The following is a 24,005-nucleotide window of genomic DNA, read 5'->3' as shown; positions in this document are numbered from 1 at the left end:
CCCCAGGTCGGCGCTCCGGACCACAGGCCTGGGGCACAGACGTGGGGGCCCTGGTACTCCCGGGCAGAGAGAAGCATGCGGGGCGCCCATCAGGAACTGACCCTGGGGCCAGCACTGCCCAAAAGGGGCGGTGCGGGGGGCGGGGTGCAGCTGGGCATGCGGCCTCTGTGCCCACTGCAGCAGGCGGTCGCCGGGCGCGCAGCCTCCGTGCCCACTCCAGCGGACAGTCGCCGGGCGCGTGGCCTCCGTGCCCACTCCAGCGGGCGGTCGCCGGGCGCGTGGCCTGTGGCCTCCGTGCCCACTGCAGCGGGCGGTCGCCGGGCGCGCGGCCTCCGTGCCCACTGCAGCGGGCGGTCGCCGGGCGCGCGGCCTCCGTGCCCACTGCAGCGGGCGGTCGCCGGGCGCGCGGCCTCCGTGCCCACTGCAGCGGGCGGTCGCCGGGCGCGCGGCCTCCGTGCCCACTGCAGCGGGCGGTCGCCGGGCGCGCGGCCTCCGTGCCCACTCCAGCGGGCGGTCACCGGGCGTGTGGCCTCCCTGCCCACTCCACCAAGCTGCTCTGAAGCGAAGCTACTTACCAGAGGGAAGCAGACTCAAGCCGCAGGCGGGAGGGGTCTGAGCGGCAGGGCCCCGTCCTCGCCCACTGACCGTGACTCCTGTCATGGCCTGAGACGCAGCTGTGAAGGCGGGAGCAGCTGCCTCCCCTGGGCCTGGGCTCCCGTGGGTCACTGCCCACCCCACCCCCGCCCACCCCAGCCGGGGTGGTGGGAGCACGCCACTACTGCACATGTGGGGCTCATCGTGACGCCCCTGGGCCTTTACTCCTCTGGGTCCTCGGGGACCACCTCGTGGGTTTGCTCTCTGTCTCACTGGTCGGGGCTTCCTGGCTCCTGGCTGGACCCTGGACGTCCCAGCCGGCGTGCCATGCTGACCCCAGTAACTGGGTGGGATGGGAACCCACCCCCGCGGACAGTCGCCCAGCGGGACCTGGGCCCAGCACGCCTGCCCTGGGGCCTCAGCCATGCCGCACTCCCAGGCCCTGCTTCCTGCCGCGGATGGCCACGTGCAGGGCCTGGAGACGCGGGCCCAGACACAGGCTCAAAGGCACACACGTGTGCACGCACCCCCCTACACACCAGTGACACTTGGGCGCAGCCACCCTGGGGGTGGGGGGACTCTGACCAGGGAAGCCTGGCTCGGACCCCAGGGAGCCCAGGGAAGCGCTGGGGCAAAAGGGAGCCAGGGCAGAAGCACGCAGAGGCACGGCCGGCTGAGACTTGGGCACAGGCGCACAGGTGTGCGCACACGCAACAGTGCACACAGGCCACTGCACAGCTGTGGCAAGCCTGCCTCCTGGGCAGGAGACTTGGAGGCTGGATGCGGCCCTGGGCACCAGAGGCTTCTGCCGGGGCCTCAGGAGGGCCATGGGGGCTCCAGCTGAAGCGTCCGTGAGCTGGCGACCTGCGACCCCCGGCTGACCACACGGGGCTGGCCCTCTGGGCGCCTGCCGCCCACCTGGCTGCTGCCATCTCTGCCTGTGTGTCCCCTGCTGAGCCGGGGGGCCGCCCGGGTTTCTGCCCACGTGCAGCTGGCGACCCGCCCAGCCCCGGACACCGCCCGGCCCCAGTCCCGCACCCAGGTGTCACCCCCGTCACACAGTCCCTCAATCTGCAGTTCCCAGAACCAGCTCACCCGGCCAGAAATCAGTCAGGTCCTCCCTCCCCACTCACATCCAGTCCTGCCAGTTCCAGCCCCGGGCTCGGCCTGCTGTGTCCGCTGACCCGCCCCCGCACTCCTGAGGGCCCTGGACTATGCTGCTCAGCAGGATGGACCCTGATGGTCTCTGCAGGGGGCGCTGGGGGCTGGGGCACAGGGGCTGTGCGCGCACGAGGAGGCAGCCCACAGACCACCAGGCACAGGACGTCTGCTTTATTTGTCTGCGAGCGGGGCACACACATGCCTTCTCCAGCACAGGGGCAGGGGCACCGGCAGGGAGGCCGCAGCCGGGGTCTGGACAGTGGCCTCACAGCAGGTCCAGGCTTCAGGCTCCACGTCACGGCGGGCCCGGGGCGAGGCTGCGTCAGCCCTGTAAGGAGAAGAGCCCGGTTGCCGGGCGCACTGGCCCCAGCTCTGCTCCACCAGTGCTGAGCGGGGGTCCTCCCCAGCGGCCCCCAGGCCTGGATGGAGCCCCCTCGGTTCCGCGCCCGTGGCTTCCCACCCCGGCCCTGGGCCCAGCCTCGGTCCAGAGAACGGCTCCCCTCAGCCCACGGAGGGCTCCCTCTGCTCTCTCTCTGTGGCTCCAATTCTCCCAGAGAAGCTGCCTGGACGGCCCCCACCTAAGGTGCGTTCTGGAGGGGCCTGCTCAGCAACATGGGCGGCAGGGCTGCAGCTGGCCCAGGCCCAGGGGCACCCACGGGCACCTGCCTCTCCCTGGTGCCCCAGGCAGCCCGGAGCTCTCGGGGGCCTGGGGGTCGGCCAGGAGGGTCAAGGCAGGGCCTCAAGGTCATCCCAGGACCACCACACCCCCCTTCCACCCCCAGGCCAGGGCCACCAGGCCGCACACTGCCCTCTGCTGCCTGGCCACTCTGCCTCCCACGGGGTGCAGCCCACAGCCACAGCCCTGCCCCGCATCGGGCCTCCTCCCCCGCTGCCCAGATGTCAGGACGGGGGCACCCCGGAGGCCAGGGCCTGGCTTGACCCAGCCTCACTGACTTGGTGCCCACCGGCCCGCCCACGCCCCGCCCGAGCCCGGGGGGAGGCCCCACGTACCTTGTGTGCAGAGCTGACGCAGTGCTGGTAAGCCCTCACCAGGTCGGCGCAGAGCAGCACCTCCTGCAGGCGGGCGCGGTAGCAGTGCAGGATCTGGGCCTGCAGCCCGGAGCACACCGGCTCCACCCTGCGCGGCCTGCGGACACGGGGGGTGGGGGTGGGGGCTGCGGTCACCCCAGAAGGCCCGCGGGGCTCCCCGCCCACCCGCCCTGCTGTGGACCCGTTTCTCCCCCAGAGCTGTCTGAGTTCACAGCTAACACACGCAGGACGCAGGACACGGGACGACCACGGCGCGCCTAGGGCAGAGCAGAGACGCCCAGACCCCTCCCAGGAGTGTCCGCAGGGGCCTGGGGGTCACCGTCCCTGCTGTGCTCATCAAGGGAGGCCTGGGCCACACACTAGACTCCACACACACTTCTCTGAAGAACGGCGGATTTCTCTTTTTCAAAGCGTGAAGCAAATACAGAAGGCGAAGCAGAGCTCACTGTCAAATCGGCTCCTTTCTGGTGCCTCCCCCACGGCCCCTCCCACCCTCCCCTCCCTGGGCCTGACATGCTATCCCGCACACACCCTGTCACACCTGTGTGCACAGGTACACGCTCACATGTGCACACACACGTGTAGACACACGTGTACACACTCACCTATATGCCCACTCACACGTAAACACACACACGGGCACACACGGGCACACACATGCAGAGACACGTGCACACACTCACACTTGTACACACACTCGCATGTGCGCACACACACTCACATGTGCTCTCACGCCCCAGGACACATGTGCTGAGGACCCTGCCCCTGCAGCTCCAGGCAGGGTGCCGTCTCTCCCCACACGGGCAGCTGAGACCAGGAGGCTCCAGGACACACGTTCAGAGTCTCCAGGGCTCCAGGCGGGTCCACGTGGGAGCCCTGGGGCCCGGGCCGAGCTCGGGCACCAGGGCAGGACCCTGCTCCCATCTCCCGGGGCCTGCAGGAGGACAACGGTCCTGCCCCAGGTCCAGTCCTGAAAGTCCAGCCCCTGCAGGTGCCAGGATGAACGCTGCTTGTGGCACAGCTCAGACTGCCCCTGTCCACGGGTGAAGGCAGGAGGGGGGCTCAGTGGCCCTCGCCCCAGTCTCTGACCACCTGGGCCCCAGCGCTGCATGACGCCCTCCTCTCCAAGCCCCAGGCCCTCTGATGTGGACGAGGCTAACGGAGGGCCTTTCAAATGCCTCCAGACAGGCATCCCCTCTCCACCGCCCTCCCTGAAACACCTTCCTGTGCGTTCCCCTCTGCCCGCCTCCACCCCGCTGGCCCTGGGCCGGGAACCCTGTGCCTGGAGAGCGCTCCAGCCTGGCATCCCCTGCTGTCCTTCACACCAGCCTCAATGGGGGGCAGAGGGTGGGACTGGGGGCTGGGCAAGGCTGGAAACTCAGGACGTGGCCTCAGCTGGAAACAAGGTCTTGGAGGATACGGTGGGTGAGGGTGGGGTCGGCCCCTGATCCAGCGTGACGAGTATCCCCCCAGAGGAGGAGGGACACATCACCAGGAGAAGCCATGTGGCACCAGTGCAGAGGCTGCAGAGACGCGCCCACGAGCCGAGGACGCCAGGCCTCCCAGCAGCACAGAAGCTGGACACGCTGGACACAGGCCCGAGACCCTCGAGCTTCTGGGGGAGCTGCCCACCGGCCGCAGAAGCCCAGGAAACACGGTCGGCCGTGTAGGGAAGCGGTGGAGCGCCGGCCGGGCGGAAGCCAGCAGGAGGCAGACGGCTGGCCGGTCCTTTCTAGCAGAGAGGGACCCGCGTCCTCCACGACAGAGGGCTGCTCAGCAAGCGGCTCGGCTGGGAAGGCCGCCTCCAGGCTGCCCCAGCCGAGCCTGAGGTCCAGGTCGTTCTGAGAACCAGCTTGCTGGATCCAAACCCACACAGTGGCCCATTCTGCAGGTGGGGACGCTGGTATCAGAGGGCTTAGGCGACCCGCCCAAGGCCACACCACACGCGACACGGAAGCCTAATGGCCTGCTTGTCTGGCTCTACGGCCCCCAGGCTCCACGCCCACCAGGCTCCACGCTGCATCCACTGAGATCCACTCTGATTCTGGAAAACTCCCTGAAGATTCCGGGGAAGAAACCACCAAGGGTACAGAAAAGAAGCAGAAGACACATGGGACTCCAGTTCCCCGTGGAGCCGGACATTCCCAAGTGGGAGGGCTGATTGATGCCCAGCCGTGTGCGGGCGCCCATGCCAGTGGGGGGCCGGCCCCCCCAAACCTGCAAACCCCACTGCTCACAGGCCTGAGCCCAGCCCCCTCGCGTGTCCCTCGAAAGGCTCTCCTTCCGCCAACGAGAGCGCATCACTGCCCTTCTCCCGTCACCGCTGCTGACATAACCGACCCCCGGGGGCTGCAGTGGAACCTGGCCGACAGACGTGCTTCCGACACCTCCTTCCTGAGCCACGCAGGCGGAGTGGGGCTGGGGGGCTCCCTGGGGCCAGACGTCTGTCTCTGTCAGGGCTGGGCAGGCCCAGCTGCTCCCTGAGGACACATTGCCCCCGCCACGGCCACTCCTGTGCGCTCAGCCGTCAGCCAGCAGCCACGGGGGCCTCCACCTCGACCCAACCCTGGGACAGCTCGCCCCCAAGGAGACGGGGCGCAGACAGACCCCCAGGGCCGCTTAGCCGTTGACAGAGCTCCTCCCTGGGCAGCACACACACACACACACACACACACACGTGTGCACAGACACACGCATGCACAGAGCCAGCAGGCCACTCCTGACTCTGACCCTTTGGGAAGAAGCTGCAAGGGAGGCATGTGTCCGCCCCCACCCCCACCCAGGAGCTCTTGACTCAGCAGACGCGTGGAAGGGATATGGGCCCAGGGGACAGCACGTCTCGGGGGTCAGGGGTGTCTGAGCAGACCCACGCCAGGACCTGCGGGACAGGAGAGGCAGCCCAGGGGGTGGAAGCCCAGGTGGTGGGAGGCACCAGGGAAGGTGCAGTGATGCCTGAGGACCCCCTGGACCCGGATCCTGGGGCCCCTCTTCCCCTGCTCTCTCGAGGCCATCCGTCTCCTGCTGACCAGAGTCACCCCACTCTGGCTCCCCCAGTCCTGAGACACTCCTGGGGCCTTTCCAAGCCCACTGGTGGGGCACCTGGGCCAGGATCTCCTGCAGAACTGAATTCAGGCTGTCCCCGCCCCCTGCTCCAGCCCCGCTGAGCCCCAGCACCCAGGGCTGACTTGGCCACCTGACGTGCTTCCCTGGGAGCTGCCACCCCGTGTGGGACGCGGCCTCCACCCTGCTGCGCCCCTGCTCTCCCGAAGCCTTTACACTAACACAGCCATGCCCGCCCGGCCCTTGCCCTTTGCCCAGAGACGGGCCAGCAGCCCCTACCCGCATGCTGAGGCCGAGGACCCTCAGGGCCGGCTTTCCGTCTGGCGTCCAGGGCACTGCACCCGTGAGAGGACGCTCACCGGGGGCCGGGCAGGCGTGGTGCCAGGTGGGAGCTGCGCTCGGTGTCTCCCCAGGGCTGCGGCCTATCCCTGGGGTCCGTCTGCAGCTGCAAGGACACAGTGGTGGGGGTGCTGCCCCTGGCAAAGCACGCCTGAGTGGGAATAAATCACGGCAGGTGTGTGTGCACATGCGTGCGCGTGCACACGCGTGTGCCTGCACACAAGTATTCTCCGACCAACAAGTCCCTCTAGAAGGACTGAAAGATACGTGGGTGAAGTCAGTCTAAGCTGTCTGTCATAGTTGTCCTTATATCGGCAGAAGAAAAAAGAATTGCAAAGCTTCTCAGTCCCCTTCAATAAGGAATAGATTACATAAACTCTGATGCCAGGACATCCCCGCTGGCCCAGAGGTTAGACTCCACCTGTCCACGCAGGGGACACAGGCTCTGCCCCTGGTCTGGGGAGACCCACACGCCGAGGGCCGCACACTACGCGTGACCCCAACTACGGAGCCCGCGTGCCGGAGCCGCGCTGGGACGGGGATGCCGCACAGCGAGCGCCCCGCACACCCCGGGAGGAGCGGCCCGCCCTCCGCGCTGCAGGAGGCGCGTGCAGGGCGACCAGGACCCAGCACGGCCACAAGTCCCAACAACGACTCTGCAAGGTCTGAAGGAAAATTCTGACCTTGCAGGACAGCATGCGTATTTAAAGTGAGCACACAAGCCCACATGGAGGGACAGGGCCAGGGGGCCAGGAGAGGGGCGCGACGGCGCTTCCAGGAGCCCGCCGACGCCCAGCAATGTGCTGTCCACAGAGCGGGCAGAGACTGAGGACAGGGTCCAGGAAGCGTCTGCCTGCCCCCACCCGCTGCCCACAGGAACGCCGGCCCCACAGAGCTCAGTGAGCAGGGGCCTGCGAGTGACCCACTGTGCCCAGGCCAGGCGCGCACGCATGCGTGCACACACACACACACACACTGCAAGAGATCCGCTGTGCCCAGGCCAAGCGCGTGCACGCGCACACACACACACACACACACACACACCGCGAGAGATCCACTGTGCCCAGGCCACACACACACACACACACCCCGTGAGACATCCACTGTGCCCAGGCCACACACACACACACACACACACACACACACACACACACACTGCGAGAGATCCGCTGTGCCCAGGCCAAGCGCGTGCGCGCGCACACACACACACACACACACACACACACACACACACACCCCGCGAGAGATCCACTGTGCCCAGGCCACACACACACACACACACCCCGTGAGACATCCACTGTGCCCAGGCCACACACACACACACACACACACACACCGTGAGACATCCACTGTGCCCAGGCCACACACACACACACACACACACTGCGAGAGATCCACTGTGCCCAGGCCAAGCACGCGCGCACACACACACACACTGCGAGAGATCCACTGTGCCCAGGACAAGCGTGTGCGCGCGCGCACACACACACACACACACACACACACACACACACACACACACACACACACACACACACACACACACACACACACACACACACACACACACACACACACACACACACACACACTGCATAGGAGGGCCTAGGCCTTCGGTGTGAAACCTACGTGAACTCCGCTGTCCCCACCGACCCGGGCCTGCCCAGCCCTCCCCGAGTGCACTTTACCCCCCGACCAGCTCCATTCACCATGTGAGAGATTTGCTAGGCTGCAAATCACCCTTCCTAATGTTCTTTAATTCCTCAAGACGCATTCTGCTGCCTTCAATGAAATAAACACAGCTTCACTGCTCATTTTTACCGTATGGAGAGTATCATAAATTTTATATCCAGGATGAGCAGCAAGCTTTGTATTACAGAAGTCCTATTTTTTCTCTTACAGCTTGAACCAGACTTTTGGCCCTGCTTAAACAGGCGGTTGGTACTAAGCTGCTCACGGTCCTGAGTGGATGTACAGAATCCACAACAGTAAACCATGAGAGCAGAGCCTCCTGTCACCGGGCTTCCCACCCTACGCGCTCCAGCCAGGCGCCGGGCGTGGCGTCAGTGTCTCACCACGAGGTGCCGGCCTCCCCCAGGACTCTAGCCTGGCCCTGAGGACCAGGCACCCGGGGATCCCGGGCCCCAAGGACTAGTCACCGTGCAGAGCTGGGCCCCCAGGACTGGTCACCGTGCAACCCAGGCCCCCAGAACTAGTCACAGATCAGGCTCGGGCCCCCAGGACTGGTCACCGTGCAGACCCAGGCCCCCAGGACTGGTCACCGTGCAGACCCAGGTCCCCAGGACTGGTCACCGTGCAGACCCAGGTCCCCAGCTAGTCACCGTTCAGACCCGGGCCCCCAGGACTAGTCACCATGCAGATCCAGGGCCCCAGGACTAGTTACCGTTCAGGCCCGGGCCCCCCCGGGCTCCCAGGACTGGTCACCGTGCAGGCCTGGGCCCCCAGGACTGGTCACCGGGTCACAGCAGGGCTGTGCAGGCGCCAGGGACCCAGAGCCACGCGTAAGACGCACACTCTTTCCAAAGCAACTCCTGGCTGTGTCTTTAAAACAAAGAACTAAATATCATAAAACTGGTTTTGCTATCTAGAACCAAAGTCACCCCATGTTTCACTTTTAGAAAGTCTGTACGTTGAAGGCAATGGCACCCCACTCCAGTACTCTTGCCTGGAAAATCCCATGCATGGAGGAGCCTGGTGGGCTGCCATCTATGGGGTCGCACAGAGTCGGACACAACTGAGTGACTTTACTTTCACTTTTCACTTTCATGCACTGGAGAAGGAAATGGCAACCCACTCCAGTGTTCTTGCCTAGAGAATCCCAGGGACTGGGGAGCCTGGTGGGCTGCCGACTACGGGGTCGCACAGAGTCGGACATGACTGAAGTGACTTAGCAGCAGCAGCAGCAGCAGCAGAAAGTCCGTATTTTTAACCAGTATGGAGAAGCTTACCCCTGTCTGAGGCACAGCCAGTTTCCCTGACCAAGGAGGCAGCATCGGGAGGGGGGCGGCCTGGTCCCGCGGACCAGCAGACCACAGTGGGGCTCCAACAGTGACACCCGACGGGCACAGGCCAGGCCCGGGGGCCGAGGACCCTGAGGGGCCGCTAGGAGCCGATGCCGGGACAGGGCGACATACCCAGCGGACAAGGAGGGAGACAGCACGCCACCTTCCGTGAGCCATGGGACCCTGACCACTGTCCCCAGGAGGCGCTTGCCGGCGGCCCCCACAGAGGACTGGGGCAGCCAGAGCAGCTCCAGGGGCGGCTCGGAGGAGCTGTGTCTGCGACACCCCCAGCAGCCTCTGGGAGGAGCTGGAGGTCAGCCTGCAGAGCGCGTCCCCAAGAGCCAGCAGCCTCTGGGAGGAGCTGGAGGTCAGCCTGCCAGAGCATGACCCCAACGGTCAGCAGGGTCTGGGAAGAGCTGGAGGTCAGCCTGCCAGAGCATGACCCCAACGGTCAGCAGGGTCTGGGAGGAGCTGGAGGTCAGCCTGCCAGAGTGTGACCCCAACAATCAGTAGGCTCCGGCTGGCGGGGTTGCAGCAGCCGTCAAGGGGCTGCCCATGGGGTCCTGGGGTCTTGGGGTGCCCCAGGCAGTGGCCCCAAACCCCCCCTCGTTTGCGAATGCATTGGGGGGTTGAGGTAACAGCGGGAGTGATGTTTGGAGACACTCTGAGGGGTTCTGAGGAATAATGGCCGCAGGTATACGCTCCATTTCCCAGAGGCTGCAAGGCAGAGAAGCTTCAGAACTGGGGGGCTCGACTCCCTGGGGTCTGACCACACCAGGGACCCAGGCCCCAGTCCTGGGCAATAAAACCTACGGCCTCTGGAGAGCACGCAGGAAGCCCCAGGGTGGCGGTGGCCAGCCTATGCCCTGCACCCCGTTTCTCCGGAGGTGGACCCTCGGGACAGAGGGCTCCCGGGTTCCGGCGCCACCGCCTTCCGCTGGGGCCTGCAGACTGCTGCCCAGACCTCTCAGCCATGCGCACAGAGCCACAGTCACCGTGCTTCCTGGGGCCCTTGCTCTGGCCCGGGGTACGCAGGCCGGGAGACGACAGCCCCTGGGAGGTCAGCAGAGTGGCGCCCTCGTCGCTGTGCAAGGTCTGCTCTCCTGCCCTATGGGGCCCTCCTAGGTCTGCACCCCAAGTAACAGCTGCATTTGCCTCGGGCTGTGCCCCGTTTCCTGACGCTCCGCTCCCAGGCCCCCAGCACGGGAGGACAGAGACACGACGCTGTAGCTCAGCCCTGTCCTGCACAAGCTCCCCCAACCAGCATCCTGCAGAGGTATGTGGCTCAGGGCCAGGCCACCCCGGAACCCCCAGGACCACGAGGCTGGCAGCACCCCTTCTTGACTCCCTGGGGGTCTGAGCCTACAGGACACGCAGGACGTGGGCCTGGAGTGGCTCTGCCCCGACCCCTGGCATGAGACAGACGTGGGGGCCTGTGAGCAGGAAGGGACACTGTCAGTGTCCCTCCAGAAGCCCGGGAAGAGGCACAGGGGCGAGTTTCCCCGAGGGGCAGTGTTTAGCTGCGGCTGAGCTAGCGGGGAGGAGGAGGAGGGGCCCTTACTTGATGGTGCCCTCAATCTTCGTGGCTGCCTCGTGGAACTGCTGAGACGACAGCCTGTATGCCTCGAGGTTCTGCGGAGAGAACACAGAGCCACAGGTCGCAGAGAAGTCCTGCGGCCCCGCCGCCCCGCCCCGCCCCGCCCCGCCCCGCCCACAGACTCCCCTGGCAGCACAGCAGGCGGCCCGGCACACACGGACCCCCTTGAGCGGGCCCTCCCCCACCTGTAGGAGAGCTTTATGGACACGTGGTCACACACGCGACTCGTGAGCTCACAGCACAGGCCGCTCAGGGCTACACAGCACCTGGAGACTGCGAGGCCGCAGCCCAGGACGTTCACTGTCCCTCGGGGCGTCTGCTGAGCGCCCTCTGGTCCAAACCCGTCTTACAGGCCTCTGCCGCCCAGAAATCTGAAGCGACTTGCCCCAAGCCACACTGCAGGCTCAGATGCCGGACTGCAGCCCAGGACGCCCGCCGCACTGCAGGGCCCGCGGGCCCCAGGCGCATGCTGCCCTCCGTCCAAGGACGGCCGGCGCAGGGGCCGTGGGGAGGCCACGGGGGGCTGAGCCAACGGGGCAGGGGCCGCAGGGGACCGTACTTCTCTGCGCTGGGTGAGCGGCCTCAGGCCACCGGGCCAGCAGCCCACATGCCGCTCTTCCAGGAGAGACTCACACACGCCTGCCCCAGCACCAGCTCCAGTGAGGCCCCAAGAGGGCCTGACGTCTCCCAGGATGTCCTGAGAAGGACGCCATGGGAGGAGCCTGACCCCGGGGCTGCCTTCAGACACCAGCAGGTGCCCAGTGGCCTGCCGAGGCTTGGCCCACCCCTTCCCACCGCAGTGCGTGAGGCCTGGTCACGCGGGGCCCCCGTGGCCGTCAGCCTCCCAGCCCGGTGCTGCGACTCCACCTCCACGGGAGACATGGGCAGCCTGGACCCCTTGGACCAGAGGAGGCGACAAGAGGCAGGGTCAGAGCTGGGCAGGGTGGGCACCAGCCCCACCTCAGGGGCTGGGCTGATGGGGGGGAACTGGGACCGGGCCCTCAGCCCTGTCCTGGACCCTTGGCCCAGGGAGCTGCCCCCTGGTGGGCACACGAAAGGGGCTCCGAGGAGCAGCAGGGCCCAGGAGGGGTGGAGAATCAGCTCTGGGCCGCGCTGGGGGCTGAACACCCAGTGCCACAGTCAGGAAAGGAGCGGGGCTCCCCTCACCCCACCAGGCTCCCCCGGACCCTGTGAGGACGTGCTGACGCCTGGTCTTCCCCAGGGAGCAGCGCAGCTGGATGGGCCTGGGAGCTCGGACCTGCTCCTCCACGCACGGCCTGGCCAGGGGTACCTGGGTCTGTGGGGGGCCTGGGTCTGCGGCTGGGCGGGCTGTGGGCTCGGCCTGTGGCAGGTGAGGTCTGCCACAGGAAGAGCGTGCAGACCGAGAAGCACCGATAACCCCGGAGCCACTTCCTCCACGGCCACAGGACTCAGAGGCCCACCCTCTGCCTGCCCGTCCAACCTGCCTGTGTGGGACGGCTGCCCCGACCACTGCCCTGGAGCAAGCAGCAGCCTGCGTCCACCCAGCTTCCTGGGGCCGCTGAAAGGTGCGCCTTCTGAGCCTGCAGCCACTGAGAGCGAGGCCCTCACAGACTCCACGCAAGGGCTTCTGGAAGGACGGGGAATCCCCCACACACGCCAGGACCCCGTGAGTGCCAGGGGTCCCGCCACAGCCCGACCACAGGGGCTGCAAGGCTTCATTTTTCAGTGTGGTGGTGCCGAGACCCCCCAGCCCTGCTGCCCGGGAACCCAGCGGCACCCCATCTCCTGCACCTGGCGTGCGCCTGTCCCCTAAAGCAGACCCGAGGAATTCGGAGCCCCTCCTCCGCCCGTGAACAGCCGGCCTCCCCGCTCCCGCTGCTCAGAGTGAGTCTGAAACCAGAAGACCTCATCTCCATTAATTAAAGCTGCCATTAAAAATTAAACAACATGAGTAAGGAGGTGTGAGCCTTATCTCCACGGGCTTTAAGAGTCATGGTGTTTCTTCAGCTACTTCGCGAGCAGCTTCCATATTTCATCCTGTCTGATTTCTCCAAGGGCCTGGGTTCTCAGCTCAAAAGAGAAGGTGGAGGTGAGGGTGACGGCAGGGGGGGACGCGTCAGGCAGTGCCCATCACACCAGGGTGGGTGCCTGCGAGGCTGGGAGGGCGGTGTGCCGCTCCTGCGTGAGGTCTCCTGGCAGCTGGAGCCCAGGGGGCCCGCTGCCTGGCTTCTCTGTGCCCTGCAGACAGTCGCAGAGCCCCCTGAGCCGTGTTGTGGGCACTGCCACAGAGACCACGGAGACGGGAAGTTTAAGACGCTCGGGGTGCGTGGGCCCGCACAGAAGAAACAATGAAACTAAAATCTGAACACCCACCGCCCGGCGCCAGGGGAATTATCTGGAAGGGAGACCGTGTTTCCCGGAGGAAAGCTCCCCATGGGAGGGGGTTCCAGCTGCGTCGCCCCATCCATGCCCAGAGCGGCTGGCACTGGTGGTGCACTGGTGGTGCCCAGGAGTGGCTGAGGGTGGAGCAGGGCAGATCTCCCAGGGCAGGGGGACAGGGGGCACACGGCCGGGGCAGAGAGCAGAGGGCCAGGCTGGAGGAGGGGCTCGGACCACCCCCCACAGGAGACAGCATCTCACGGGACACTTCAGGAGCGAAGAGGAGACGGGCTTGGCCGGCCGCAAGGCGTGAACCACCGTGCGGGGCCGTGGGGCCCAGGGACTTCAGGGGGACCCCAGGCCGGGGCCAGCCTGCTGGCAGGCCCTCCAAGCCCGGAGCGGCGCTGCCCCAGAGCCCCTCCCGCCAGGCCCCCCAGGGCCTGGACCCACCCCCCCCACCCCCCCGCCACGACCTGCACGCCTCCACGGCCCGTTTCCTGCCGGCAGGGCCTGGCCGCAGTGTGAACTGCTGATTGGAGTGTGGCGCTGGCTCCAGGCGAGAGCCCCCTGTGAGCACCTGTGCCTGTGAACAGTCATGGGGGAGGTGCCCCGCCGCTTCCTGCTGCAGCCCCTTGAGGCCTGGGTTCCCCGGGGCCCTGCTGAGCATCCTCGCACGTTGAGGGGCTGCTGAGTGTGGCTGGGGAGCTGCTGCTCGCCCTCAGGGAGAGAAAACGAGCGTCCTGGGCAGCTCCGTGTAGACAGTCCCCCTGTAGATGCAGACGTCAATGCAGACACGCGCGCACGCGCACTCGCACGCACTCCACACTAGGCCCATGCAACACGGGGTCCACACTCGCGCCCTGCAGCAGGGCCCTTCAGGATGGGGGTCGGCTCCGGCTGGAGTGGGGAGCTGCTGGGAGCGCACGTGAGGGACCGGGACACCCGAGCTCTGCGATGGTGGCGGGAGGCTGGCCGCCAGGCGGGCAGTTCTGTCCTCACAAAAGCCTGGCAGCCAGCCAGGCCTCCATGCGGGTCAGCTGCTTCTCACACTTGCAGAAACATATTTGGCTAAATGAATAGCTAATTAGTTTGAAAACAAAATGCACAGCACAACAGAAAATTAAAAAGAATTTTTCAAAATGAAGAGACACAAATTTAACTCCACTTCTGTGACTTGCTGGTGACCCAACCCTGAGCAAAGGGCCGCAGCGTCGAGGTCCCAGGACCGCTCCCCACGGGCAGCTGGAGGACCAGGAGCCACACGGGGCAGGGACTCAGGCCACAGGGGTACTGGCCAGGCTCCCCATGCAGGGGTGCTTGGCATTGAGACCGGGCCCCAGGCTCAGAGGACGCTCCCGTGGCAGTGACGCCGGCACCTGCTTCCAGAACCTGGCTCCAGGGCTGGACGCGTCCCCGAGCGGCCAGCCAGGGCATGGGCCCGCTGGAGGCCGGGTCAGGGGCCTGCAGCAGCAACGCTCACAGCCTGTCTGATGGGGCAGACTGGCCCCGGGCCTGCTGGTCAGCACGCTCCTGCAGACCTGAGTGCTCAGGACGTCTGGGAGCACAGGTGTGCAGAACCGGGGTGCCCACAGGCAGCACAGCCGCTTTCTAAACTCCTGGGGCCCTTGGTGGGGCCCCGCCTCCGTGCTTCCCCGTCCTTGTGGCCTCACACCTGCAGGCCTCAGCTCTGGAGCCACAGGGCCATTGGAGCCCAGCCTGCAGGCTGCTGGGTGGTGGTCTGCGGTAGGCCCAGGCATTGGTGTCTAAAGAAGTTCCCGGGGCAGGGGGGCCCTGGGCACCTAAAGTAAGAACCGCTGCCCCCAGCCAGGGGCGCCTGAGGCTAAGCCTGCTTTGCTGCTGACGACGCCGTGCCATCAGCCACGGCTGCTGCTCCACAAAGAACCCCACCCTCCGGGAAACCTGGCTGCAGTCCGAAGAGGCACACTGCAGAGGAGTTCTATGTTCCCCAGGGGCTTGATGCTTGTGGTCTGAGAACTTTTAAGAGAAAATCAAAGGAGGAAAGAGGGCAGACTGCCTCATGGGCCCTGTCGCCTACCAGGTGACTGGAAACAGCCACTCCCACAGTCAGCTGTGCAGACAGGCCTGCTCCCGCGCCCGAGCAGGCGAGGCTTCTGCGTGCTGTCACCGCCTCTGACGCCGACTTCTGGTCTCAGGACAACTTCCAGATGCTGCCAGACAGGCTCTGTGGGGATGGCACAGCTCAGCGTGCCCTTGCTGCTGCTCAGTTGCCCAGGCGTGTCCGACTCTGCAACCCCATGGACGGCAGCACACCAGGCTCCCCGATCCTTCACCAGCTCCCGGTTTGAGTTTGAGCTTGAGCTTGCTCAGACCATGTCCACTGAGTCGGCGATGCCATCCAACCATCTCAACTTCTGTCGCCCCCTTCTCCTCCTGCCTTCAATCTTTCCCAGCATCAGGGTCTTTTCGAATGAGTTGTTTCTTCACATCAGGTGGCCAAAGGATTGGAGCTTCGGTATCAGTCTTTCCAATGAATATTCAAGACTGATTTCCTTTAGGATGGACTGGCTTGATCTTGCAGTCCAAGGAACCCTCAGGAGTCTTCTCCAACATCACAGTTCAAAAGCATCAATTATTTGGCACTCAGCTTTCTTTATGATCCAACTCTCACATCCATACATGACTACTGGAAAAACCATAGCTTTGACTAGACGGACCTTTGTCAGTAAAATAATGTCTCTGCTTTTTAATATGCTGTCTAGGTCGGTCATAGTTTTTCTTCCAAGGAGCCAGTGTATTTTAATTTCATGGCTGCAGTCACCATCTGCAGGGATTTTGGAGCCCAAGGAAATTAAGTCTCTCACGGTTTCCACTGTTTCCCCGTCTATTGGCCATGACGTGACGGGACTGGATGCCATGATCTTGGTTTTCTGAATGTTCAGCCTTCTTTATGGTCCAGCTCTCACATCCATACATGACTGCTAGAAAAACCATAGCTTTGACTGTACGGAACTTTGTTGGCTCAATGTTGTAAGGCCGGACCCTGGGGCCATGATGGGCTGTCCCTTCTCTCCCCCGCCGGCGGGTGAAGTCCCTAATGGAGGGAGCCTCCCAGATCCTGGGGACCAATGACAGCACACTGCGCCAGCTAAAGCCGCCCCACCCCAGCCACGTAGAAGGACCTATCAGCCCGCAACGCCTCGGCCTGGTGACCTATCCGAACCCCCGTCCATTAACCTGACCATCCCTCGCAACGAATGTATATAAGCCGCTTCTACTACGGTCGGGGCGCGGACTTCCTCGACCTGCCTCGTTCGGGTCCAGAAACCCCGCCCGGCAGCGCTTCGCCATTAAAAAGCCTGTTAGACAATTTTTTGGTGTCCTGGTCGTCTTTTTACCTAACAAATGTATATGAAGTGTAACTTACTATCTAAGTTAAAGAGAATTCCCCCCATTACTGCAAAAATGACTAACTCATTCAAGCACCGAAAAGGCTCTTACTAAGCGTTTACGAACGCCTCTAGGAGACTCTGGAAAAGGGTTTCCTTCCTTCTTCTCTGACTTCATCCACAGGAGGGAACGAGGCTGTGACGAGCCCCTGCCGTGTGCCAGCCCGAGTCCCGTCACACAGCTCACCTTGCTGGTTCTGCAGACAGAGTCCACTGAGGCCGGGCGCTGGGCACACCAGGCAGCCTTCCCGGAGCCTCCGCGGAAGAACCTGACACACAGCGCAACAGACGCGAGGGTTTAGCTCCTTCTGCACGACAGACATGAGCCCAGATGGGAGGTCCGCGGTGCAGGCGCAGAGCACACCTGAGACCCCAGTGCGTGGAAATGTCACAGCACCCAGAAGTCCAATAGGTCCTCGTGGAAGCCTAACGTGTGGGTGCTGCTGAAGGGTACTTTTTAAAAGGCCCTGTTTTCATATCCACAAATAAAGCCCAACAGACGCGGAGACAGCAAACCCGCAGGAGCTCTTAAGGGGGACAGGCGTGGGGTCCATGTTGCTGGGCTGTGCTTGAGGACCTGGCAGCCGGCACGTGGGTCCACAAGGGGCTCTGACGAACTTGAAAGCCCAAGAAGAGAGCGGATAAATACAGAAGAAACAAGACAGACCCCAAAAGACCATTTCCAGCCCAAGCAGCACGTGATGGCCGCCACAGGGGCTGGGGGCCGTCTGCCCGAGGAGGGGCAGAGGAGGGCAGGGCTTGGCCCCGTCCATCCACCCACTCGCCCGCTCTCTCCGCCAGGGCAGAGGAGGGCAGGGCTTGGGCCCGCCTGTCCACCCACTCGCCCGCTCTCTCCGCCTGAAGCCACTTGAGCTGCTTCAGTCACCAGGGCATTTCACCTCCCAACACTTCAGCCACGCCCCACAAGTGCGGAGGAACTCCGATATTCTAGATAAACAGTGGACTTCTACCACAGCCGGGACCCTTCACGCCCACAGGAAACTCCCGACCGCAGGAAGCAGAGGGGACCTGTTTCTCGTGAGTCCCCGACTCACAGAGCCCGTGACCCTGACTGGCAGCCACTGGGCGCCTCTCAGCTTAGGGGTGGCTTGCTGTGTAGAACCTAGAACCTCGGCCACACCCCCACCCTTGACAGCAGCAGGCGAGCTGAGGAAGGGTGCTGGCAGACTCCCTCCCAACATGGCAGTCATGGCTTCCGCCTGAATTAATTCTCACTACAAAGGCAATGCCGAAGAATGCTCAAACTACCGCACAATTGCACTCATCTCACACACTAGCAAAGTAATGCTCCAAATTGTCCAAGCCAGGCTTCAGCAATATGTGAACCATGAACTCCCAGATGTTCAAGCTGGTTTTAGAAAAGGCAGAGGAACCAGAGATCAAATTGTCAACATCCACTGGATCATCGAAAAAGCAAGAGAGTTCCAGAAAAACATCTGTTTCTGCTTTTTTGACTATGCCAAAGCCTTTGACTGTGTGGATCACAATCAACTGTGCAAAATTCTTCAAGAGAATACCAGACCACCTGACCTGCCTCTTGAGAAACCTGTATACAGGTCAGGAAGCAACAGTTAGAACTGGACATGGAACAACAGACTGGTTCCAAATAGGAAAAGGAGTATGTCAAGGCTGTATATTGTCACCCTGCTTATTTAACTTATGTGCAGAGTACATCATGAGAAACGCTGGGCTAGAAGAAACACATGCTGGAATCAAGATTGCCGGGAGAAATATCAATAACCTCAGATATGCAGATGACCCCACCCTTATGGCAGAAAGTGAAGAAGAACTAAAAAGCCTCTTGATGAAAGTGAAAGAGGAGAGTGAAAAAGTTGGCTTAAAGCTCAACATTCAGAAAACGAAGATCATGGCATCCGGTCCCGTCACTTCATGGCAAATAGATGGGGAAACAGTGGAAACAGTGTCAGACTTTATTTTGGGGGGGCTCCCAAATCACTGCAGATGGTGACTGCAGCCATGAAATTAAAAGACGCTTACTCTTTGGAAGGAAAGTTATGACCAACCTAGATAGCATATTCAACGGCAGAGACATTACTTTGCCAACAAAGGTCTGTCTAATCAAGGCTATGGTTTTTCCAGTGGTCATGTATGGATGTGAGAGTTGGACTGTGAAGAAATGCTGAAGAATTGATGCTTTTGACCTGTGGTGTTGGAGAAGACTCTTGAGAGTCCCTTGGACTGCAAGGAGATCCAACCAGTCCATCCTAAAGGAGATCAACCCTGGGATTTCTTTGGAAGGAATGATGCTGAAGCTGAAACTCCAGTACTTTGGCCACCTCATGCGAAGAGTTGACTCACTGGAAAAGACCCTGATGCTGGGAGGGATTGGGGGCAGGAGGAGAAGGGGACGACAGAGGATGAGATGGCTGGATGGCATCACGGACTCGATGGACATGAGTCTGAGTGAACTCTGGGAGTTGGTGATGGACAGGGAGGCCCGGCGTGCTGCAATTCATGGGGTCGCAGGGAGTCGGGACACGACTGAGCGACTGAACTGAAATGAACGGCGGCGGGGAACAGGCGGCAGCCCACCATTCCTTCCACGTTTATCAGCTGTCTGTTTGTGAAGACAGTTTTCCTGTCCTTCCTCCTCCTGTTTCTGGAGGTTTCTGTATCAGTTTGGGCTTAGAGTTTCTTTTCAAGATCCACCGCGTTACAGCCCTTGTCTGCCATCGCCCACTGTGCCGTGCACACAAGGCGTCTACGCTGGCTCGGGGGCCCCTCTCAGGCCGGCTCCCGTGTGCCGTGTGGACACACGTGGCCTCGCCGTGCTCTGCACACCCCTCAGCATGTCACAAGGAACAGTGTCCGCTGCCCTGACAGGCATGCAGTGCCATCTGACTGCAGGTCTAATCTGCATATCTAACAGCTAATGGTGGGAAAACTCTTCTCGTGTGTCATCTGCCATCTGTATATCCCCGTGGTGGATTTTCCTAATTGGATTGTTGGGTTTTATATATCTAATTTTGGGGAGCGCTGTCAGAACATCTTCTATATCCCAGATCACAGCCCTCTGGTGTGTGCTTTGCAAATGTTTCCCCGTCCGTAGCTCCTCTTTCCATCCTGCTCACAGGGTCTTCCACAGAGCCCGAGTTTCGATTTTGATGAGGTCTGCTTACAGATCACGCTTTTGCTGGCTTTAATCTCAGGATCCAGATGTTGCTAGCACACAGCAGTCTGTAATGCAGTGGATTCTTGCAGCACCCAGCGGTCTGTGATGCGGTGGAGTCTGTAACGCGGTGGATTCTCACAGCACACAGAGGTCTGTAATGCAGCGGAGTCTGTAACATGGTGGATTCTTGCAACACACAACGGTCTGTGACGCAGTGGATTCTTGCAGCACCCAGCGGTCTGTGACACGGTGGATTCTCGCAGCACACAGAGGTCTGTGACGCGGTGGATTCTCACAGCACACAGAGGTCTGTGACGCGGTGGATTCTCACAGCACACAGAGGTCTGTGATGCGGTGGATTCTCGCAGTACACAGCAGTCTGTGCCGCGGTGTATTCTTATGTGCGGATCTTGTGTCTGGTGGCCTCGCTAATGCCTTCATTCGTTTCAGGATTTTCTTTTCTTCTGTTGGGCCCCTCTGGTCATCCGTGAAGATGTTCAGGCCACGTGAAAGCAGGGACAGTCTTGTTCCTTCCCTTCTCACCTACAGCCTTCGTTTTCTCTTCCTTGTCTCCCTCAGAGGCTGGTGCCTGCCTGGTGACAGCGCCCTGTGCCCACACAGGGCCGGACATCCAGAGTCTCACCTTTGTCTCTGGTGTCAGCTGAGGGTTCAGGGACTTGTCTGTGTCTCTCGTCTCCTGTTCTGGAACTAATTAAGGCAGTTCTACTCCTGATTTTCTAAGGTTTTTTTTTTTTTTTTTTTTTTATCATGAATAGAGCTGATTTTTGTCAAATACTTCTCTGGATCAATTAATATGGTCCTATGATCTTTCCCTTAGATTGTTAGAGATGACATATTTCATTGCTTTTCAGACACTGACCCAGTGCACACCCAGAATAAACCCCACTTTGTAGACTGTGGTGTACACACACGTGGTGTGTAATTCTTTTCATACGCTGCTCAGTTTGACACAACTTCCGTGTCTAACTTCATGAGAGACATTGTCTGTGGTTTTCCCTTGTCTTTGGTTTGGTAACACTGTTTGTCTGACAAACTTGGCTTCATGAAATAAGCTGGGAAGTTTCCCCTGAGCGTGTTTTCTAGAAGAGATTGTGTAAAATTGGTCATAATTCTTCTTTGTAGAGATCTCCAGAGAAACCATCTGGCCTGGCGATTTCTTCTCCTGGAGTCTTATAGTCATGAAGTCCATTTCTTCAGAGGTTACAGGACTATTCTGTGTATCAACCTCATCTGGGCTGAGTTTTAGTGGGCTGAGTTTTAGCAGTCTGTGGTTTTCCAGGAACTGGCCCATTTCTTCTCCATCACAGGCTCTCCAAGCACGAGGCGGTGTTTCTCCCTCCCCTCCGAGTGGCCGTGGCGCCCGTGGCATCCGCGGGGACGCAGTCTGCTTCACTGCTGAGGGGCTCGTGTCTTTGCTACCCCTTCGATGTTCCTGCTGGAGGCTGTCGATTTCACCAATTTTCCCCAAGAACCAGTGCTCTGTTCCATTAATTCTCTCTGGTGTCTTCCTGTCATGATTCTATTTTTTGCCGTCTTTTATTATTTCCTTCCTTCTACTTGCTTGGGTTTATTTTGCTGTTATTTTCCTAATTTTTTGAGATTTTGAAACTTTTTTAATCTATGGGTTTACTGCTGTACATTTCCCATTCAACTCTGCTTAAGCTGTAGCCCGTGTATTTAGATACACTGGTTTCGAGTCTTTCAAATTTGTTACAGTTAGCTTTTGCCCCACAATACAGACTACCTTGGTCTCACAGGTGCTTGAAAATACATGAGTTTTGCTGTTGTTGGATTATATGCCATTTGGACCCTTTATATCCTTGCTGATTTTCCATCTGTTGCTGAGAGGAGGGTGTTAAGGACTCAGACTCTTGTTTGAGACCTCTTGCTTCTGCCCCACGGAGGTGACACTGTGTCTTCTTTGGTGCAGACACACCAAGGGTCGCAATGCCTTCCTGGTGGATGAATCCTTTCATCAGGTAATGTCCTCTCTTGTATCTAGTGATTTTCTTTGCTCTGAAGCACTGTATCTGATATTGATGACTGCCCCCGTGGTTTTCCGGGTCAATGTTTAAGTATCTTTTCTCACCCTTTTCCTTTTCAGCTGGCACTGCATTTGAGTTTCTTATAGACATGCAGCTCTGTGCGTGCATGTGTCTGTGTGCGTGTGAGAGACAGACCCTCTCTGTCAGCCCCCAGCGTTCATCGGTTTACTTAGACCATTTGCCTTTAGGATTATCACTGACAGCCGAGCTCAAGTCCACCACTTTAGGACATATTTTCTGTTTGTTCTCTCTGTTCCTCCTGTTTCTCTCTTCTTTCTTCCTGTGGGTTAAACGTCTGACTTATTAATAGTGTGTCTGAGTTACTACTTAATCTAACCTTCTCAGCGGCTGCACTGTGTAATATCACAACACACACGTAACGTACAACCTGCTGCTATTAATGCTGAACCACCCAGAGCAAGGTCTGAGGCCTTACTCCACTTACATTCCTTGGTCTTCACCGGGTACAGTCAGCTTGGATATGTGCAGACTGTAGATGCACGCGTAGACACAGATCCAGATACAGATATAGAATGCCGGGGGCCAGCGTGAGGAATCCCGCCCATGACAAGGTCATGAGGAAGGAAGCCTGACAAAACGCAAGGATGGGATCAAGCTTCAGGGGTTCCCCCTGGAATTTCCTGAGCATCCACCCCTCAAAAAATAAGAATCTGCCTGCTTTTCCACTCTTCTGATATTCTCTGGAAAAAGTCAAATCAGGGCTTTCTTTAGTCTTCTGCATTTGAAAGGGATGTTTCAGTTAACCTCCTCTGATAGCTCTCTAGCTTGCCTAACAGGTTCCCCAGACCTCTTACAGCTTGTGAATTGCTTACAGCCCCCCAACCGCGAGAGGCACAAAGCTTAAAAGCATCTTAAAGATACAGAGCCTTTTCTAAAGAGCTAAAAATCATATTGGCGACAGGTTTTCACTGTTGACTCAATGATTGCCGCCAGGCCTCCATATTCTTTATCTTTTAGGCACCTGGGAGGATGTTAATCAATGTAAACGGGATATGGAAAAAGATATATAGTAGTTTTGATGTTAGCAACACTAGACTTTTGAGTTAATTACTTTTCGTTATAAATCACTGTACTCCTTTCACTTGTTATAAGTTGCTGTATCTTTGCTGTGTAAGAATGTAACTTTATTTAGTGCTTTCTGAGAGTGGCACCGGACTTTGGGAAGATTAACACAAATAAGTCTTTTAGTTAACAAACCCTTATCAGAAAAAAGGCTGTCAAATGTTACTTGGCCTTTTTGGCCGGAAGATGATGTAAATCACCTAAGACTTGTGTCTACAATTAGGTATGCAGAGAGAAAGCCTGGTTTTGATAAGAGTCTGGGCTGCTAATGCTGCATAACTTTGTGTTACCCATTGATCGCCATGTTTTATCAAAAGTATAAAAGGCCTTCTGAACAACAGAGGATGGGCCAGTTGCTGGACTGGTTTCCCCCGTGTCTCCTCTCTTATTTCTGGCTGAATTCCCATCTGGGGTGTGGAGGCTCACCATGCCTACTTACTTGTCCCGGCTTTTAAGATCCACGCGAGGGGGAGCCCAAGGCGGGGCAGCCCCCGATATTCAAGAGGACGCCGGTGGCCCAACGTAGACGGTGCAAGCTCCTTGTCTGGAACTTTATTGGCTTCCTACGTAAACCAAGTTATTCAGCCTCTTTCTCCACTTAATTTTCCTACTACACTATTTCTGCTTAATCTAATCTTGTATTTCTATATTAATAAACAAATAAGTTTTCCTCGCCAACGCCATCCCCGCTTCAAATTCCCTGGATCCACCAGGGCTGGACCCCGGCAATAGATACAGGTATAGACAGAGATACAGTCACAGACGCATTTCCGCATGTGCATTTGTCTCACATCATAACTTGTCACCTTGTTTAACAATCAGATATGATTTTAAAAGTGACTGTGACAGAAGATAATCTTGTATTTATCTGCACTTTCAATTTGCTCTGTTATTTCTTATTCATATTCCGAAATCATTCCTTTCACCGTTGTCTCTGTCTCAAGAGCTCACTTCGCCACTCTTCACAGGCGCACCGGCAGCCACGCCCTCTCCCAGCTCTCTGTGGCCTGAGAATGTCATTCCCTCGTCTCTCCTGAAGGGCAGCTTTGGTGGGTGTAGCCCTCGTGGCTGAGAGTTTTCTTTCGGGGC

At 60.0% G+C, this 24,005-nt stretch overlaps 1 protein-coding gene across 3 annotated transcripts in view; it reads right to left on the bottom strand.

Annotated features, from left to right (window-relative positions):
* Positions 1-1,911: 1,911 nt before the first annotated feature.
* CHCHD6 (coiled-coil-helix-coiled-coil-helix domain containing 6) overlaps positions 1,912-24,005 on the bottom strand; it is a 109,052-nt gene continuing 86,958 nt past the window's right edge. For all 3 annotated transcript variants that reach the window (XM_052646563.1, XM_052646578.1, XM_052646571.1), the window contains 3 exons: positions 10,789-10,859; positions 2,767-2,902; positions 1,912-2,083 (listed from right to left, as the gene is read on the bottom strand). In XM_052646563.1, coding sequence (XP_052502523.1) covers positions 2,078-2,083; positions 2,767-2,902; positions 10,789-10,859 — 213 coding nt within the window. In that variant the 3' untranslated portion in view covers positions 1,912-2,077. The remainder of the gene's footprint in view (positions 2,084-2,766; positions 2,903-10,788; positions 10,860-24,005) is intronic.

The sequence above is a fragment of the Budorcas taxicolor genome, chromosome 1 (assembly GCF_023091745.1).
Source record: "Budorcas taxicolor isolate Tak-1 chromosome 1, Takin1.1, whole genome shotgun sequence".
Classification (NCBI taxonomy): Eukaryota; Metazoa; Chordata; class Mammalia; order Artiodactyla; family Bovidae; genus Budorcas; species Budorcas taxicolor.
Note: the sequence above shows the minus strand (reverse complement) of the source record. Positions and strands in the feature narration are given on the sequence as shown.